The 20,522-nt window shown below is 40.6% G+C and overlaps 1 protein-coding gene across 1 annotated transcript; it reads left to right on the top strand.

The window, feature by feature from the left end:
* The first annotated feature begins 351 nt into the window (after positions 1-351).
* On the top strand, positions 352-19,074 carry LOC119729899. Its single transcript, XM_038202696.1, has 4 exons — positions 352-634; positions 10,129-10,280; positions 16,206-16,334; positions 17,013-19,074. Exons 1-3 carry the CDS (start codon positions 600-602, stop codon positions 16,331-16,333), a joined length of 315 nt encoding a protein of 104 aa, XP_038058624.1. The 5' UTR covers positions 352-599; the 3' UTR covers position 16,334; positions 17,013-19,074.
* Positions 19,075-20,522: the final 1,448 nt, after the last annotated feature.

The following is a 20,522-nucleotide window of genomic DNA, read 5'->3' as shown; positions in this document are numbered from 1 at the left end:
AGACTTCGGAGAATTAATTAAACCAAACTTGAACGGGACCATATTGCTTACCATAAGGCCAAAACAAAAAGCCCAAATAAGACAAAACATGCAAAGAGAAACAAAAACTCACACACGCACTGTCATTTTATTTTTTTACTACGACCTGTCAATCCCTCCCTCTATTGTAACTGACACCGCTGGCAGTGATTTTCGCCCCTCCATGTTGTTAATCACCGATCAATTCATTGACGCCTTTCATCTGAGCACGGCGTCAGAGCCCGTTGGCCTGGCAACCAAGTTGGTTAACTGAAGTTTGACAGGCGGTGCCCCGGTGACGTTTAATACGCGCCCGAAGGAGCCGGCCACAGTACAAACCAACCGCAGCCGACAAGACACGGTATAGATATAGAGACGACGCAGCACCACCGGGAGTCGTTCGGAGAGCAGTGGTTACACAAGCAACAACGGGCCGTCTTTGCGAGGAGAGGTGAAAACGACAAACGACAAATAATCAGATTATCAGGTCAGCATCATCGAGAGCCAGCAGCGTTCCGCTATAGCTACACCACATCTTGGAGGAGAATCTGATCCGACAGAAACCAAACGCAGCGTCAAGAATGCCGGGCAGGAAAGACCAGCCAGAATGCACGAGGTAAAATCATTTGAACTTTTCAGACGCTTTTGGTCTTTCTTTCCAAGTTAAATTCATGTTAATGTCGTTGAACTTTCTCTATAAAAAGTATCGGCATCTGAATCTGCATCTGTAGAATACTGTGCAAACTCCTAGATTAGATATCCCGCACATGGTAAACAAAAAATGTTGGCCAATGATAATTTTCCCAGTATTAAGGTAAAAGTATCAATTTGAGTGATAATTTTGACCAACTTTTGGCAGAATTTGCCTAAGAGTTTTGGCAGTTGGTATGTTGTCTACCATAAGGTAAAATACCAACCCATTTGCCAAATATTTTAGCTTCCTAAACTGCGTTGTGAAACGTTTGTTCGGGTTGCTGTTAACGTGTTTTGATTGATTTCTTTTGCTTGAGGCATCAAAAATACGGGGTCTACCCGATGTTCCCCAATACCTATGTTCCCCAACACCGATGTTCCCCGAAATCCTTAGGATTAGGGTTAGGGTTAGGGTTATAGGGTAAGGATTTCGAGAAACATCGGTATTGGGGAACATCGGTATTGGGGAACATAAGTATGCACCCAAAAATACAAAACAATCTTAATATATTAAGTCTCCAAGTCGACGATATTTTGTGTATAGAAAAGTGCTTATCAGACAAACCTTTCCTTACGTTTTCTAACTTTTCAATACTAGTGTTCATAGAATCCAAACAACCTGAGAAAAACCTCAACGGGAAGACTAAGGCTAAATGCTTGAAGCATTTATTACTTAATCAAAAGAACTAACAAGTCATAGACGGAACGTAAGGTGTATTCATTTCGCTCTCTATTTAATCCAGAATTCCCTTCATTATAAGATGAAAAAAAAGGCATTGCCTAAAAGAGTAACAGGCCTAAATGGAGTATCAAAACTTACGATTCCATTGCAATCAGGCATATCCAACGTCATTTGTGTTCTTGTTTACTTTATTTTATTTATTTGTATTAATCATTTCTGTTAATGAAACCAAGGAGTTCTCAAAAGCGCCATAAAATTATGATATAGGCACTGTAGCTCGAAAGCCTGAAAAAAAAACTGTAGAGAGAAGACAATGAAGAAAGAAGAAATTACAGTTTTAGAGGTGGGACGAAAACCCAAGAATGATGTTCTAGGGAAAACCCACGGAATTAGGTAGGGACTGAAAACTCCAATCCATAATGGCTCAGGCGGGATTCGAGCCCGGGTCACAGCGGTGGAAGGCGAGGAAAGAACCGCTACGCCAACCGAGGAGTGTGGATAGATGTGGGCTGTTGGAAGGATTCGTAATCCAGGCGCTCAGTGAATTGAATTGCGCCCAAGCAATTTTGGGTGTTCTTTTTTTTAATTTAAATTTTAATTCTTGGGAAAATCACTCAAGTCCGATTTCAGTTTTGCAGTTTTTATCTCAAAGTTGAATTTGAACGCTGTAGTTTGCACTGTTCTATACTAGAGCGCAAATACGCACATGTATGTTAGATGTTGAAAAGCAATCATATTCCTTCTTTCAAAGAAAATGGGCCAGAGAAAACCCTCTTCAAACAATCTCATTCTTCATTCGTCTGCTCTGTGATTGTATTCGGAAAGCAATCCGGGATCACATTGTCCAATCGTGGAGAAATCAAGGTTTTCGTAAAACGAAATGTGGTCTTCTCTTGCTGTGTATTATTAGTTAGGTTGTGGCAGTCCTATACTTGAACTATTTTTGGCGTTTCAATGATTTCTGCGCTAGAAGGAATCAAAGGCCGGGAAACCTTAATTGGAATTTTGAAATTGCATATTATTCACCACGCAGACTGGTATTCATTTGCAATTTACTTTATGTCATTGCTTTCATTTCTCTTCGCAAGTTCCAACATTGAAAAAAAATTACCACGCTTTCAAATTAATATGGCCGACTCGTAAATAAGCCTATAGGGCGAGCAAAGACATTGCCCGCTTAACCTGTATATCGGTACAAACATCCTCAGTTATGCACTCCTGCTTCTACACTTTTTTTCGGGTCAAAATGACACTTCTCTGACTAATTGACCTGGTTATTTTGCCCCGCAAGCCTTGGCAAAAGTGTCTTTTTGAACCAAAACGTGCCATTTGGACCCTGAAAAGTATCAGACAAAATAGAACCCGGATTCCGCTTTCCGGGTTAAATCTGACCTGGGACTTTTGGGAGTGTGGACAAAAAATGTCGTTGCTGACCCGTGAAATGCGGTAAAACTGCTGTTCATGCTCCTTCGCTTCGCTCATCCGCATGAAAAGCAGTTTTGTTCTAATATGAACGACCTTAATACATAACAGAAACACACAATTGGATATTTTCTGATATAGATTTATTAAAGCATGGGAATGTGGCTATGATTCAGGTGCTCTCTGAAACAACACAAAGCACAAAGGGTGGATATTACCTCGGAAAAAGGACTGCGATCAGCGCCAGCCCACTATTGAAGCTATCTTGGAATTGCCGAATCAAAAAGACTCTCCTGCATGTCTTTCTCGACTTTCTAGCTCTAGGGTAGCTCCCTGTAATCTTTCCTGCTCCACCGCGGTCTGTTGCTTTTTTTCTCCTTTCTCCAAATGCCGCTGACTCGATCATCTTTCCGCTATTTATTATCAGCGATTGATAACTACCGGTCTGCTACAAGTTCTGCTTACCGAAATCATCAATTGCCACTCGTAAGTCGGCTTTTTTCTTGGATCAATGCTTGAGTCCATCCAATAGAAATTCGAAATTCGTGTATTCGTCCTTATTAACACTGGGAATCTTTTTTAGAATTTTGATCGAAATACTGCTGAACCATTGCATTCAAACATTGCCGCTTGTGGTTCGTCTTGGGAAGATATCACTGTAAAACTTCACGTGAAGATTATAACCGGTATGATACTCAGCGGTGAAAACAGACCTGAAATGAATGGCTTGGCATTCGTTACCCCTTTTTTTTTTATAGCAGAACATGCATCAGTACACAAGACCTCAATAGTCCGATTAAGAAAGGAATGGAACCCAACCAACGCCCAAACATGCCAGACATTGAGGGCTATTTATTTCTGCCCTCCAAAGAAAAAACTAAATTTTTCCCTAGTATTGACCTTGTGGTTGGGACTTTGCATGGAATTTCTTTAAATTTGTTGGTAATTCCATGTGGTAGTTCCCCTCTAATAGTTTTCAAGTCCTCGCAGGAACTTCTACATGTCACTTGGTGGTTGGTCGGTCGGTCTGTCTGTCTGTCCCCGGAGATTGACCAAAAATGACTGACCAAAAATAATTGACCAAAAATAAAATAATTTACCATAAATAACATCATAGACCAAAAGTAATCGACTAATTGACCAATGTCATGCCGTGGTCATTAAATACACTCTTGCTGACGGTTTTCCAAACAGCGATTTTGCTTAGATCGATGCGCATGCCCGTTTATTTTCTCATATGTCTGTCCCCGAAAATTGACCAAAATAAGCCCCCTAACCTTCTTACAAATTAAATATAACTACCAAATGTTAATTTTCAAAAAAAAAAAAAAGCAAACGAAATCAATTCAATAGTTAACAAAACTTGTTTGTAACAATGCGGAAAGATGTTTGTGAAAAGTTTGTAAATGGGGGCAAAATATGTGCAGTAATGTTATAGTCACGTGGTATTTATCACAAATCGCTGTAAATCTAGTTATACATCTGAAGTATAGTGTTCCATATGTGCCATCGGCGTCGCGTTTTGGGGCGTCGCATTTTTATAACAGGGCTCGTTTTGATAGATGCCATTCAAGACGGCCAGAGCTTATTGTGCACTCGCACTTGTTTCTTTACCAATAACTTTTTATGCTCAGTTCGTTTTGGCAACTTTCAGTAGCAAATTACTCGTGGTGGTATTTTTGTGGTCTTGTCATATGATCCCCAAATAAATTTACTGCCCTGTCGTACAGAAACCACAATCTTATTTTGACAGCATCACAAATTAAATTTTAAGAGTATCATATATAACTGCTATACCAAAGGAATTTATCGTACGGGATGGCACGAACACCTCCCTTTAATCGCACAAGAACCCCCCTTTCTTTTTGTGGTTGCTAATTCATTAAGCATGACTTTCCTTTGCAATTTGCATCCCCCGAGTCCAAATCCTTGTCTTCCTAAATAATTTGTTGTTTGTTGGGCTCGCGGTCCGTGTACCTCAGCTATACCCCACCGGCGGTGGCCTAGTCCATCGATCCGGCCGTAAATCGGCGATTCATTACCGCATAATCGTGCTCGCAAATCTCGGCGAGTCGTGAGCCTGCATGCCTTACACTTATTTGAATTAGAAGGCAAAGGCGCGCGGTATACACACGCGCGGCTCGGCCCGCTCTCAGTGATGAATACAGCTTTTACCAAAGTTAAATACAAGGCCCAACTTCAGGGCTCTGCTAACCACAGAATTACTCGCCTACAAACATTCTGCGCTAACAGCGCTAGCAGAAATATTCTGCGCTAACCCAGTAAGCACAGCGCCTTAGTTACGGGATGTACGCATGCGCAAGCCTAAATGCCTCCCTTAACCGTGAAATACGCATACCGTAAGCACGGAATTATCTTCTACACTAAGCAGGTATTATTCGCTTACGGTAAGCAGAGCCATGACATTCGGCCCAGCTCGGCTGTTAAGTCTCTAAAATGAGTATTCACGTTACAAGTTCAGAAACACCTCCTTTTAAAAATTTAACTCCCCATATATTTGTAGGCCTATTCCATTTCTTCCTTAAGAATATTTTTTTTCTAATCTTGCAGCAAATAAGAACTAGAATAGAAAGCAATCTGTGGCTGACATTAGGTTGTCCATAAAAAGGCAGTGAAAGCTTAAACAAGCAGTAGTTGAGTGAAATGGTCATTGTGCTGACTTTAAATGCCAAGAAACCGATTTCTATGGACGGGTATACGATATTCAATACTCGATGCAGTAATAGTTTGGAATGCGTTTTCGATTTCAGGATCGGATTACTAAAGTGAACTTACAAAAATTGTGCATACATGTAGTGTGAATATTACGGGAACATTGCGATGGCTCACATAGGCCTATAGGTTATGAAAGGACGTCTAGTCCGAATGCACCGGTACCCGAAGAGTCATTTTGGTTGAAAAACCGAAATTAATAGCCGTTCCAAACATTAACGTCGTTTGCTCTGCTTTTAGTATGAAATGTTTGAAAACAAAGCTGATGTTTTGTTACTAGTTTTATTTCACCTATATTTGAGGGAGGAAAATCAAATTTTGCTATCAGGGCGAAATTCTGTCTCAGCATAATATTTTAAAGGTTGAAATTGAGATTAGGACTAAAATGTCGGTTTTTCAATACTGGATTAGCTTAATTAATTTTCTTTAATCTGTAGTTTACTTTTGTGTAAGCCTGGTATATAAGTGAGAGATTAAAAACAGGCATTGCTCCTTCCAAACGTCTAACCGTTTTGCCATACACTAAGTACGGAGGATTGAAGAGAGTTCTATGAATCAAGCAAACTTTGATACTTCATAGACCAGCTTTTGTCAACCATTTTGGCCAAATATGGTTAAAACTGGTCACTCTTCAAACAGCCAACAAATACCCGACTTAAAAAGAAAAATATTGGACCCAAATATTCGTTCTCCCACGCATTATCAGTGTAATACATAATGTCTTGGATGCTTGGTTGTGCGCCTGCGTGCATAAATTTGAATTAAGCGGATAATTGGCGAACTGCTGGCCAATCAATGTTACAATTAAGCTGCACAGCATTGGACATCGTTTCATCGCGGATTGAAAAACGCTCATGCTTAGATCCTAAACCGAAATTTCTGAAGAAACGAACACAATGTGGGTAGTAAAATTCCATGCGCACGTGTCATGCGCAAACGGAAGTGCTGACCCCATGTCACCGGGTAAACAAAATCTCTTCCGTGGGAGCTTAAGCAGTGGCCTTATTCTCAGGAAAAACTCTTATAAGAAATCATAATAAAGAACATGAATTACGACAATTGGTGTCTTAATTTAATTGAGGCGCACTGCCTCCTGCGATCTATACCATCCAAATGAATTGTCCATTATTTGACACTTCACGCCTATTTCAATATTTGATTGTCATCCGCATACGGATACAAGTACGTAGGTCCGTTTGAAATATCAATCTCACAAGGTTTTTTTTTTTTTAATACTTCACGTGATCTTTAGCTTGGATTCAGAAAGGAAGAAATGTAATCGCATGACGATTCCTTTGTTGGGAATTAGTCATAATTCTCAGTTGAAATATAGGATTGGTACTTGCAGCATCTCTGCAATCTTTGCTGTATCGGCGGAACCTGTGATTGATTACCCTTTGTTTAAAGAGAGAACGTTTGCATACCAAGATTTGCATAAGTGTACTACTTGAGACAGCAACGTCTCGCAAACACATTTGCAGCATCAGGCATTGTCGAAAGGTGGGGAGCACATTATTTTAGAATTGGTATTAATTCATGGCTGCAGACGTGTACCGACTGGAAAAAGACTTGAATTGTGCTGTAAAATACAACCGTTTGTTACAAATGTATTGCTCCAAATCGCTTTTAGCCCAGGTTTACACAACTTTTTTGCGCTACAAATTCGCACAGAGGCTGAACACATTTCAACTCGTGCAAAAAGCGCCACGAATTTGACGTCACGTTAAATTCGTTTCGCAGTAAGAATGAACAGACCTTGATTTGAAAAAAAAATCGAGAATAAGCAATTTAGAATAAAGAAATATATTTTTGATAATTATCTATGCCATAACAAGAACCCTATTACTTCATTGATGATCTTCACTAATAGCGGGCTGACACACCAAATTATGGCTTAAGTCATACCTTACTGCAACTGCATTTTATGAAATGTAATGTTATTCAAATATTGATGTCCTTATTAACAGTGGAGCGGCACACAGTAAAAAAAATATCTCACCAAACTACGCTTTATCTCCGTCATTTTAGCTTATGGTTAAATTCAGTGCCAAACGAGAAGTGTGCTTCAGGCAGATTGTATACAGCGACTAAAATTTATGTTTCTAAACTTTATTTAATTTGAGCATTTAGTGGATGAAAACAGCGGATCTGTTCTTTCTTTATCCCATTGATTATCATATATGATTATCATTTTGTTTCCAACTATGAAATCAAAGATTCCCCCAGTAGCTCGCAAGCCTGAGGAAACTTGTAGCGAGCCCAAAGAAGTATTTACAGTTTTAGAGGTTGGTGAAAACCCCAAAAGAATGTTCTGGGGAAAACCCACGGAATCAGGTAGGGACTGAAAACCCTATCATTGTAGACCAGGGCAGGAATCGAACCTGGACCATAGAGTTGGAAGATGAGGAAAGAACCTCTGCGCAATCAAACCTATACGAGTTGTTTTCTGTTTTTAATGTATTGCAAAAGTAGGACTTTTTTTCTTCCCCATGTTTTCTTCCCTACGTAAGCTAGTTTTGATCTGTAACGTCAGAATGCATGGGCGGTGAAAAGACATTTGAGCATCGAAGTGGGCGATTTCATTTTGAAGACGCAACACCTTTTTTTTCAGGGGATGGTGGAATCTGAATCTAATCAAATCCAATCGATGCTCCTCTGTCGAAAGGACTTAAAACATTTCGATTGAGAGCACATGTTGGACAATGTATGCATATAGGGAGGAAACAAATGGGCAAAACAGATAAATTGATTGCGAGAACGTGCGTTCTTTTAAGTTTGGCCGGGGCTTTATATACTGGGAATTATCGAATAGGAGGAGTCTGCAGGTACATTCGATTGACGCTACTTCTTCCAAAGTGACGCTTCCGGAAAAGCCGAAGAGTTAATCGAAAGCGCCGTATTGTCGAGAGACAACATAAACCTACACACAGGAAAAGTCGGGATGTAGAAGCACGCGCAAGAACTATTCAAACGGCGAAAATATGGGCTCGTGTTGGATTATCTGAAATGATTTAGGTGGGTTTGGATTTGCTCAATGATTGTCCTTGCATTAATCACCATTCCTGCGGTAATTAGCTAGTGAGGCTGAAAGACAATCAGGAAGATGCCCAACGTCATTTTTTTATTTCTTTGGTGAAGTGCATCGCCCCCACAAGACGTGCCGTGCCGGCCATCTTTGCCTCGCCTGACACAGGCCGCATCCGACGGTAGAGATCTGATTGCCAGGCCGGCATTGACGTGGTGCGATGCGTAATCGTGACAGGGCATCAACTAGCGGACTGAACACGCAATTCCCCAGAGAGTATTCCGGGCCAGGGTTTTTTTTTCGGCGTTGGGGCGTGTGTTCCAAAGTTGCGCTTATCGACACTCCTGATCTGATCTCGGCTGTCGATCCTGCACGCTTGATTACAAAAGGCCGAGGTTGAACCCTCGCGTTGAATTCTTTGTATTTTCACGCGAGAAGGTAATGGACTTGAGCTTTTCTGTAGTTTTTTTTTGATGGAAAATCCACCTGCAGGTGTTGGTGGCTTGTTTGGATGAGACGCAGCAAAGAAATGTATCTGAATTTCATTGCTTGCTCTCTCGTCTTTTCCGCGAAACAATAAAATATTAAAATATTCGACTGCAATGTTTCATTTTGATAAAAGAAACAGGATAAGTACAAATACTTGGTGGTCTCGCCCACGATAAAAAAAAACACTCCTGGTTAACATCCTTGCTCATCGACACAAATGCCAATCCAAAGCCATGATGGACTGAAGGACTAGAATTGGAGTTGAGATTGAAATTGGAGTTGTAATTAAGGACAGTAACAAATTCGGAGATCATTTGCGGTGTATAATTATAAGAAACTTCACATTTTACCACAGTGTTGGTACTAGTTGAATCCGGCTCTCCGGGAGGTAAACATGGTTAATACGTTTTCCTTCTAATTATCATAAATGAGCCTAAATGCTTCAATTCAATGTGAGCCCCTTCCAAACGCGAGTATCCTCGATGACGCCATTTGGTGCACTTGTCCTATGTTTTCCGTGCCTCTTCAAATACGACTCAAGATTATGTACAAAGTCTACAGGGAGCCAGGTACATTCATTGTAAATCACATACATTTTCAGTTGATATTGTTTTAGTTCTGCACAATGTTACGTGATTTTGTTGCCTTTGGAATGCCCCTCCTAGTAGCTTTCTTCATAAACCTATCCGGGTTGGACTCGAACCCAAGACCACCCGCTTGAGACAAAAGAGGCCTTACCATACAGCAAATATGAGCCTCTTGATGCCGGCTTGTACTCTTTCCTGACAAGCCCGTTCACGGAAGCATCATACACGTACACTTGACGTCCTTGAATGTCAATCTCAACGTTCAAATTTACATCACTCAGGCAAAATTCCCTAAAAAAGTCAAGTGGCGTATATAGAATTGACTCAATCACAGATCTGTTCAGGGTCGTCGATTGAGGGACCTTTCTTGAACGGAAGAAAGGGGAATTCTGAAAGTTTCGTGAACATTAACATTCTTGAAAATACAATGTGAACTGACCGTTGTCCCCTGGTCGTGTTCCCCACCCCTCCCTATGCAGGACAGGTGGTGTTTGGCCTGGCTTGGTGCGCTTCGGTGTCTGGCTGCTTCTGACGCTACTGGTCGCTCAAGTCCTCCTGGGAAGCTCAGCAACAGCAGATGAGAAAAGCCGATTCCCTAAGTTCATGAGATGGGGGAAGAGATACAGCCCAGGTCAGTGGAAAATCGTCATTGGTTTATGATACAGATGGATAATGAAGCCGTAGTTGGCAACAATATTTTGCCAAAACTTGCATATTAACACTCTCATTATGTAAGAAAGAGGCGTATTTGTTAAGTCCTTGTAGCTTTTGTTGTTTATTTTGTATTTTCAACAATCCAACGGGTCGGCAAAAAAAGCTCTAATTTCATGGCGCTGCTTAGGCCTAACAGTTAGCAGAAAAGTTGTGCTTACTATGACCAGACAATTATGCACTATTTTCATGGCGTGGATGTGCTATTGGTTGCGCGCACATGGAGATTTATATTGTTCCGGCATTGATTGAAGTAGACTTGGTGCCAAGTTGGTAAGTGTTTTACGTACGGTTACTGGCTCCGCGCACGCAAAATATCGCTGCAATGCGCGTAGTCTGGTTCCCAGACCAAATGATGCTGACTATTGATGATCAATTACCGACTTACCGACTTGGAGAAAATGTTTTCAATTGTGTACACAACATATGGGAGTATTTTGAATCGCTAGCGAATTCTACGCGAGCACTTTGATTGGTTCAGATTCCAGAGTGTATTCTAGGCGCCACGGAAGATTGTTCCCATTACTTCGAGGGTTTGTACTTTGTGTTGTGTAACATTACAAAATTCATTATAGGGCATACACGAATCAAATAAATCAAGTATATCACAATGATACATTTTATTTCTATACACAATTGACCAAGCTGAGTGTATTGGTCGTTAAAACGTCTCCAGATCTGCAAACATCATCAAACAATCTGCGTATCGAAAAGAACTCCCCATGCATGTAACGGAAGGAATGAGTCCTCATTTGCATAGCGGTGCGCGATTGGATCTCACCAAGTTTGCGGTAAATAAACTTGTAACGGGATTTGAAAGTATCGGCTCGGGAATTAGTTTTCCGATCACCGTTCGTAGTTTGTCGCCTCACACATTCGGGATGGGTTTAAGCCAATGTCCATGGGCGTCCAGAGGGGGAGCAAGGGGGAGTGCTTCCCCCCCCCCCCGGAAAAGCCCAAAAAAAAAGAGGGAAAAAAGAGAAAAAAAAAGAAAGACAAAGAGGCGCGTAGTCGTATTGCTGTTAGAATATGCTGGAAAAGAACAAGGATTTCGGTGGGGGGGGGGGGGATGTACTTTGCCCCCCTCTAGAAAAAAATCCTGGCGACGCCCATGCCCATGTCCCCCACTTAGCCCTCTCCTAAAATCGTATTCATAATTATTAGTCGGATATTCCACATATCCCAATATGACAAAAACAAACTTCTTGAAAACTTCAAATACTTTCACTTTCCCGAAAAGTCCAAAAAAGTTTTGCCCATTTTTTCTTCACACTTCTTGACACAATGGAGTGCCACATTTAAAGTTTAAAACATACTTATCTCTCTGGATCATTTCAGACTTATCGTCAGATCATCGAATGTGACACTAAATTATTCAAGAATGAGAAGAAAATGCTTTCTGGATTACTTTTGGAGGATTAAACGCTGCGATGATTCATCGCAGCGTTTAATCCTCCAAAAGTAATCCAGAAAGCATTTTCTTCTCATTCTTGAATAATTTAGTGTCACATACCGTCATAATTATACATAAATGTACTCATATTCTGGTTAGTTGGTTCACTTTAAATTCACAATGTTAAGTCAAAATTTTTTCAAATGTTATAGAATCAAAATTCATGAAGATATCGTGATATTGCTTTTTTTTGCCTCTAGTCGTCGAAGGTAAATGTTTTTTTCTGACGTAGTCTGTTTTAATTAAGAAGCTTGAGTTTCCATTTCTCGTGGAAGGACATTAACTGCGTATATTAATCTTGTTGGAAATGGTCAGTCTGGATCGAGGAGGTCTCAAACGAATCAATCTCATTAAACTGTGAACACAAGTCTACCTTATAAACTTTTCTGGGAAAAGTAATGGAAGTCTTATCTTGAGGGCCGAGCCAGTCCTTCCCAAGTTTTTCCAAACCCACTTTTCTGTTTGTCTGGCTAAAGTAAATTATGTTGCCGGGATGAAAGCGGAACTAGGCTGTCATAATACATGCACGGGGGGGGGGGGGAGTTGCACACAGCACTCCTAAGCCCCACCTTAGCATATGGGCCTTGATATCACCTTGAACCAAATCCGAAACCAAACGTATAATATGGGATAGGATTTGCAAGCACAAAACCCCCGCTTGATTTTCTTTGAAATATTGTGAACGAATCCGCTGTTCTGATGCCCGACCGCCGCGCCAACGGTAGATCTTCACGATCTATGGCCATGATGTCAGTCAGCATAAACCCGGCTCTTGATTAATGAGGGGATCATTCCTTAAGTACATATCGCTATCGTGTTATCTGTCGTGCGTGCGGCGGAGCCCCCGCTCCGGACCGAGTAGGACGAGTAATTGAGCCGGCTTGCTGAAGGGGCTGGTCGTGATCTCGCAATCTCGCGGTCGTGGTGTAGGATGGTTGCGGCCATGAACGGGTTTTAGAGAAAGAAAGGGAGACTGTCGGGCCGGAGTTACCTGTGGACCAAGGGCGGAGCTAGCTTCCAGCAAATAGGATGGGGGTTTGAAATGGAGGGGGGAGTTTGAGTGAAGGTTTGGGATCCGTGGGCTCCCCCCCCCCCCCCCCCCCACCGGAACATTTGGGAAACTACTGTGCTTTCTCCTGCATTCAAAGGCATTTTTAAAATAATTTTATTTTTTGGACCCATTGTAATAGTGTCATCACATTAGTCTGCGGTTGAACGTGGGGGGGGGGGGGATCCGCTTCTGTAGACCCTAGTGATACCATTTAGTGGGAACAGAAATAACTGAACGTACACTCACGATAGCCACCGGTAATGACGAAAACATGGTAAAAGCTTTTACATGTATTCGGTTTGCAGAGCACACCCGACTTCAGAAAAATAGGAAAAAATACCCAGAACATCGCAAGATATACATCAAATTCAAGCTTGATTCACCCTCTTTCACTCTCTGTTAAATTTTGAGGGTTTACCGACGATATCTGGGTGATTTTTTTCCTTCTAAAGATTACCACCCGTCGGGGGCGGATCCAGAGGGGCCAACGGGGGCCATGCCCCCCCCCCCCCCCCCCCCCCCCGTCGCAATAAAGGCAGGCACTGCACACACCACCATCTTTTTCTCAAACAATTTTGGTTAAAGTGGTCAGAAATTGGCTCAGATCGCACCACAGAGCATCAGTTCTAGAATCCATTTTTTTTCCGGGTCCCTTCAGCGGGCCCCGAACCCCACGCTGTAATTTTTTGGACTCACTTTTTGGGGGACCAACATTGTTTTTTGCTCCCCCCCTCCAAAAAAGAAATTGTGTTCTGGATCAACCGATTGCCATCTTAAAAAACGATGCCTCCGCTATGCAACTTTCTGGTTAAATTTCATCCCAAATTAGGTTCAAAGGCCGGTACAGCTTGAAACCTTCTACCAATCTTCAAGAGCGGCTTAAAGTGCAGGGGCTTCAAAACTCTCAATTTAGAATTAAAAACATGGCAGCATATCGGTACAATTCGTGATTTGGCCGGCGTGGGCAATTTTGGACCTGTTTTTACTGATCTGCACTCTTCTGAATCACTGCAAACGGCCAAGCAAATTGCTTGGCGCTGTTTAACATTCATAGCAAATATTATGCTAACTTTAAGCATTTCATGACGTAAATTGCGCGCACATGGAAAATTGTATCATTGCGTCACTAATTTATTTACATATAAAATTATTTCTCTGAGATTAGCGTGCCTGCAGCGCAGCGAGGGAGCTCGGGCCCAATTTCATGGTTCTGCTAACCACAGCATTCCGCGCTTAATACGACCATCATTCTGTGCTAACAGCGCTAGCAGAAACAAAACATCTGCCTTAACCCTTAATCACAACAACGAATCACCACAGGAAAGAACATTTACAACAGCAAAATATCCAAAATTCTAGCAACTTTTGGTGACATCACACTTTTGCTCAAGAATATGGAAATTTGCATTAGCCTAAAAAGCAAAAAGGCATCAAACTACCCCTGAAAATGGAAAAACGAAAATTGAAAGTAAGGTTATGGGCTTGGGCTTGGGCTAGGGGTTGGGCTTGAGTTTTGGGTTGGGGTTGGGTGTTGTTGCTGGGGTCGGAGTTAGGGTTAAGTGCGGCGTACAGGTTAGGTGAAGGGTAGGTTTAAACTCTGGATTACGGTAAAGTAGACTGTCCCACTTAGGTGAAAAAGATGGTGGTCGGAACAACATCTTAGTGCTATTCCACCGTTAAAAATTAAAGGTGAAACTGTGGTAAATTACAATTTAACTTCTGCGTTCTCGGAGAAAAAAACACTCTTATTCATGAGGATCTGAAAGTTATGCAAGGCATCCAACCGTTCACGGATTGCCAGAGATAAATGGAAAGACGCAAAAGGAAGACCTTTTTTTCCCCAGACCTTCAGTAAGTTGGAAAAAAATAACAATGAACGCCATGGTAAAGCTACCGCACGCCATCCGTGACTTGCGTTGAGTTTAATCCCCGGGCAGATTACAATCTGCCGAGAAGTCAAGGATTGCAACACCGTGATTCCTTGACGGAGAGACGGCGATTGCGTCTGCTGTCAAGTCCAAAATACGCGGTCTCTCTGTGAATTTTCCCAGTTCGCCCTTGCCAATTTAGTTGTTATGAATCCGCACCACTCGAGGTCGCTGATTTTTAGGCCTCTAGAAGTCTGTCTTAATTATTGATCGGTCGGTCGGTCGGTCGGTCGGTTCCCTAATATTGACCAAAATATTTGACCAAAAATTTACCAAATGCCATGCCGTCGTCATTAAATGCACTCTTGACGAAAGTTATCGGAAAATGGGCTTTGTCTTGATCGATGTGCATGTGCGTCTAGTTTGCATATGTCTTTTCCCGGAAAATTGACCAAAAAAGAGCCCCCTAAGTTTCCCATAATATATAACTTCCAAATTTTAATTTAAAAGACAAAAGCAAACAAAAGAAATGAAATACATAACAAAATTGTTTGTAACAATTCGTAAAGTTGTTTATGAAAAGTTTGTACATGAAGGCAAGTTAATGTGCAGTAATGTTATAGTCACTTGGTATATAGCGCGCTATTTTTATGGGAAACTTAGAAGGTTTATTTTGGTCAATTTTCAGCGCGTGATTTTCGCGTGGGACGGCGACCGGGCTTGTACATGCAAGGCGGCCGGAGTTTATTGTGCACTCGCACTTGTTTTTCTACGAGAGAAAAATATTAAAATTACACTTGTGTTCAGAGTTTAATTATATAAACACATTTCTAAACACTCAATCATACCCGCTTTTTACGCTTGAATTTACGACATGTAGATTTGTTAGATTCGCCGATGTCTGTGACATTTTTATTATGCGAAAACCCGTTGTATGCCACCAAGTATAAAAACGGCCTATGGGGTTTACGTCGAAAGACCATGTTTTCCTGATGCCAATAACGGACTTTCATACTGTGGGAATAAAATCTAAAACATGGCGAAGATAAAACATGGGTACAAAAACGTACTGCAAAAAAAATCAATGACGATTAATTATTTCAATATTAAAATAAATACCTTGTAAGATTTGACTAAAAAAGAGTAAAACGTCTGTATTTTGTTGTTACGAAAGAAACGTGTTGAAAAAACTAATCATCATTGATTAAACCATATATAGATGGGTAAAATCAATTATGATTAGTAATTAGTAAGTACAATTATAGTCAGTGGGTTGCGGGTTTCATTTTTATGAAACTAAATGAGCTTAAAGGAACGCATGCGAATTGTGCACAAGTGAGGTTACACAGTAGAAACGTCTGTGGTCGCTGAATTAATTTAATTTTATAGAGCACATTTTAGAATAAAACTCTTTAGCTGTCAAAAGATGTTGATATTAAACTGTTTTTGTGTGTGTCTTTATTTCACCCCCAGATTACGTGGTCGTAGATGACAACGACTTTAAAGACGAACTGAAAATCCCAGTATTCGGAACCGAAGAGGTTTTGTGCAAAAACGTGGCGTCGGGCGGCGTTTATCGCTGCGGCAAAGTAGCCGCGTAAGGTATGTAAAGGCAAGGTGCGCAAAGTATTGCAAATCTCACTTTCATAAAAAAAAAATGTCCAGTATTCTTGTTGTACTTGTAACAGGGAATCTGCAAGCGATTGCAGTGAACTAGACAATGCAGACAATAGACAAGACGTCACAGATGATCGCAAAGCATTCACAGACAGACCGTTAACATGTCGCCGACAACCCGCACGCAGCCCCAAAACCCTTGAAAATGCCCCATTGCCCTGGAAACTTTCTACAAATCCTTTTGCGTCTGGTAGGAATCCCCTTTTACCAAATTGTTTTGCAATGCGCTATGAGTATTTGGCAATGGTTGTGACGTCATAACAATGTTATGCAAAGCAGGGAGATTTTCGAAACCACATAGAGCTCAATCTCTGGCTACATCTCTGGCTTCAGAACCATTTAGGCCTTTAACGTCAACAACAATTGTAAATAAACAATAATTAACTGACATGTTATGGGATTTGATGGGCACATAATTGCAAGAGTCCCCGTACACAGGGCCTACTCTCTGAAGCCGACGTTGGATACCTCGGCCGAGATTTCGAAAAATCCTCAATTGAGTTACCAATTTTTTTTTTTTTGTAGCACATAACTCAAAAGGCAGTTTAATTAAAGCTGAAATCACATTTTAAAAAATCCAATCTTTTCCAATTTGTTTTTCAGAACCGTTCCTCACCGAACACACGATGCGACCTGACGTTTCTCAACATTCATTTCTGCACGCGGACGGGAGGATGTTAAACTGCGACCACGGACACATGACGACTCCAAATTTTAACTTTTGATTTGTTTTTCTCTTAAATGTCGATAAAAGGTTCATTTGTCGCTATCGTAGCCGTATTATGATCGGATATAATGCCTCAAAAAATACAGAATACACGCTTATATACGATAAATAAATATTTTTGTCGCTCCTTAAAGATGTAGATTAAAAAAAAAAGACATGCAATGCAATATAAGTAATAGAAAGATAATGCTGCACGGTCGAATAAGCCTGAAAGGAACAGAATTGTTTTTCTTCAAAAGTAACGAAAAATCTCGGACATTCTGATATTCATTTCGTGTTTTTGTCCTGGGCTTCATGTTTTTGTGCTTTTGGAATGGGCTTCATATCATGTAAGTCTTCTGTTCAGCATTTTGGTTCAAAACAAGATAAAACGGAGGGCTGTTATGGACAGAAGCTTCGTAGCTGTTTCCATGGGAACATCATGAAGCAATTATTTTCCAAGACTATTTTCAGTAAGCAGATCCTAAAATAAAAATACAGGTGTAACGATACGAAGAAAAATTCTCCTAGCCAATGATCTGCACACGGAAAGAATATCCAGCAAAAAAAATTCTTTAAAACTGCTGACTTATGAAAATAATTGTGTACAAAGTTGACAGTAAGTTTCTTTTACAGAGACGCCAAAAATGGGTGTTAGTGGATCTAATACTGCAGCCCGATCCACTGTAACTCCTACCCCCTACCCCTCCCCATACCGATGCCTTTATTTGGGGCATTTTTTCAACATAACTTCAGAAACTTAACAATTACTTTTAAACACTGTTTTATGCCTTAGGCTGTTTCTATACGCCCGACATGCATGCTCTGTGTAGATGCTAGGATTTATTATTTAAACTAGCTGCCCTTACTTATTTCAAATACAACAGTCGGCCACTGAGCATCCACAATCAAATCTCTATCGGAAAAGACTGCTTTCTTTTCATAGATTTGTTTTCTGGGATATGAGTAGTATTTTGACAGTTTCAAAGGAAGATGAATCTTCAACGCTTTCAGTTTTCTTATTTTAGCGAGATGCTGGTGGTGCTTGGATTATAATCTTCCATTGGACAAAAATAAAGAGATAAAAGTCGTTCAATTTGTACTGAGCCAGTGCGGTATTTCAACTGCGCATGCGCACAATGATATGGGTCACGAACCTTGACTCCATGGGCTGTGTGTGCGTTCCTCTCATAGAGATATATTAAATTAATATAGCTCTATGGTTCCTCCACTAATATCGCGCAAGGCATGATGGGAACATAGCGTTATGTTTAAAAATAACTCTATGTGTAATTTTATTCTATATCTATGGTATTTACGAGCATGGACTTTTACGTCACATCGCGTCAGCGATTTTATCCCGAATGACCTTTGACCTGGACTACTTCATCAAGATACCGAACTTGCTAATCACTGGGTTGTAATCCATCATGGGATTGTGCCGTTCAAACATTCATAGGAACAGATTAATGTGGTAATTTACAGGTAAGGATGGGTACATCCGCCTCGAAGATGGTGATATTACGAAGTGTAAATATCGGCAAAAACGAAATTCCATCATTGCTTGATGTTTTGAACAAGTTATTTAAAATTAGTTGTGTTTCAATTTAAGTATTTTAAAAAAATTACCTATTTGTTGGGAATTCTTGTAAAGTTAACAACACAAATTGTAAATATTGCACAAAATGTTACTGCTCACCCGTCCCATTCTGTCTTATCGTATAAGGCAAGACCCAATTAGTGTTAGTGTGACCACTATATCGAACTATAATTAATACTAATATAGATTATGAGGTCTCTTGGGCTTACTAATGAGAAATGTGGCTCTCTATATAAAACACTGATGACGTTGGTAGAATTAGAAGTACATGTATTATGAAATTGCCTAAACGCACCGCCTTCATCAACACATTAAAAAAATGATGATAGAAATAAACAGACAAAAGACGGACTTCAAAATGGAGCATGTTTTCAATGTTACTCCAGCACTGAATGCCCTCCGAGGCATTGTCTCCATTTTTGTTATGAAGCGGAAACTATTAGTCGACGGAATCAGTTCTCAACAAACAAAGCTGAGGAAAACTAGACAGGTATTTCCACATTTGTTTTCGCTTGGATCGGAGTGGCTCTCGCTTTCAAGCATTGTGCACGTTACGGCGCTCCATACTTTTTCCCCCGCCTAGCCTCGATAACAGCTTACTGTTGATATTATACACGCAGTGCTGGCCCCCGGGTGCGATGTTCCTCAATGTAAATTGAGCCGCCCCAGGAACTTTATATAATCGATTTTGACCCTAAAATTAAAACCCGTGCACGGTTAACAACATCAACTTAATGAAATCGGCTGTACAGCATAACTCTCAAACTTTATGAGGTCAGCTGTTTTGATCTCTTCAAAGGAGATATAATCTACACGTAATCAACATAATAGCGTCTTAATTAATTTGGATTAATTAATTGATTAATTAATGATGTGCAGGTTGTAGATTGCGAAAGAGTTTCAAACATGTCCTCTGAATACAAACTTGCGATTCACTTCCGTTGATGTTTTTGTTAATGTTTTTGTTAATGTTTTTGTTAATGTTTTTGTGTTATGGACAAAAAAATACATGTGTATTACCCACTGCAAAACTTTAAAAGCATTACTGAATTCGATTTGGTTCATGCAAACCCTATACCGTGACGCGACACTACGTAAGTACTTATTATGGAAGACGTTTAATAATCCCAGCTTATTATCGTTTCCTTAAGTCCCGAATATAACCTTTGTGATTGAGAAGTCATAGAAAATCTGTAGCTTGTTTTGGAAAATGAAGGCATAATTATATATGATGATAATAAGACCATTTTGGAACAGAAACCATTAGAAACCAGGGGTTTTATATGCCTTCTACTGCCAAACCAACAGCAGCTAAATGAGGATTTCATCAATTTGCTGTTTTAAGAACAGTACCAATTTCATATTCTTTCAGGATGGTTGCCGAATCAGGAAGTATTTCCATGCGACGGTTCTATCTTTGTCAACGCAAGACATGCGTCTAATAATATACGCAACCCGCTTTTTTTTCCAAACAAGAACTTGTTCAGCCCTGTTGTTTAAAGATGCTCATCAAAACAGCATGGTCAGCTGTGGTTATGTTAGCACAAAAGAACAGGTGGAGGGGACCGTAATTACAACTAATTAAACATCCCGTCCCAAGTTCATTATTCCGACGAGTCCGTGTTTGCTCACTCTTTGTTTGCTAATCGTGTATCTGTCGTAATGTTGTCTTTGGAGTGATAGAGTGCTGTTCATACAAAGTGGGCGGGAAAATTGATCAGTCCGATTTGAGTCAAAGCAGGAGACCTGCCTAACTTAAAGTCGGTCCATCGGTGTGATATAAATCCGGGGTTCGTAATTTGGCGCC

Source organism: Patiria miniata, unplaced genomic scaffold, assembly GCF_015706575.1.
Source record: "Patiria miniata isolate m_02_andy unplaced genomic scaffold, ASM1570657v1 HiC_scaffold_21, whole genome shotgun sequence".
Taxonomy (NCBI): domain Eukaryota; kingdom Metazoa; phylum Echinodermata; class Asteroidea; order Valvatida; family Asterinidae; genus Patiria; species Patiria miniata.
Note: the sequence above shows the minus strand (reverse complement) of the source record. Positions and strands in the feature narration are given on the sequence as shown.

Bases quoted from the DNA above. Each gene is read 5' to 3' on its own strand.
- LOC119729899 (XM_038202696.1), top strand. From the start codon at position 600: ATGCCGGGCAGGAAAGACCAGCCAGAATGCACGAG. The intron at 635-10,128 runs GTAAAATCATTT...CTCCCTATGCAG, and splicing joins GACCAGCCAGAATGCACGAG to GACAGGTGGTGTTTGGCCTG. The intron at 10,281-16,205 runs GTCAGTGGAAAA...TTTCACCCCCAG, and splicing joins GGGGAAGAGATACAGCCCAG to ATTACGTGGTCGTAGATGAC.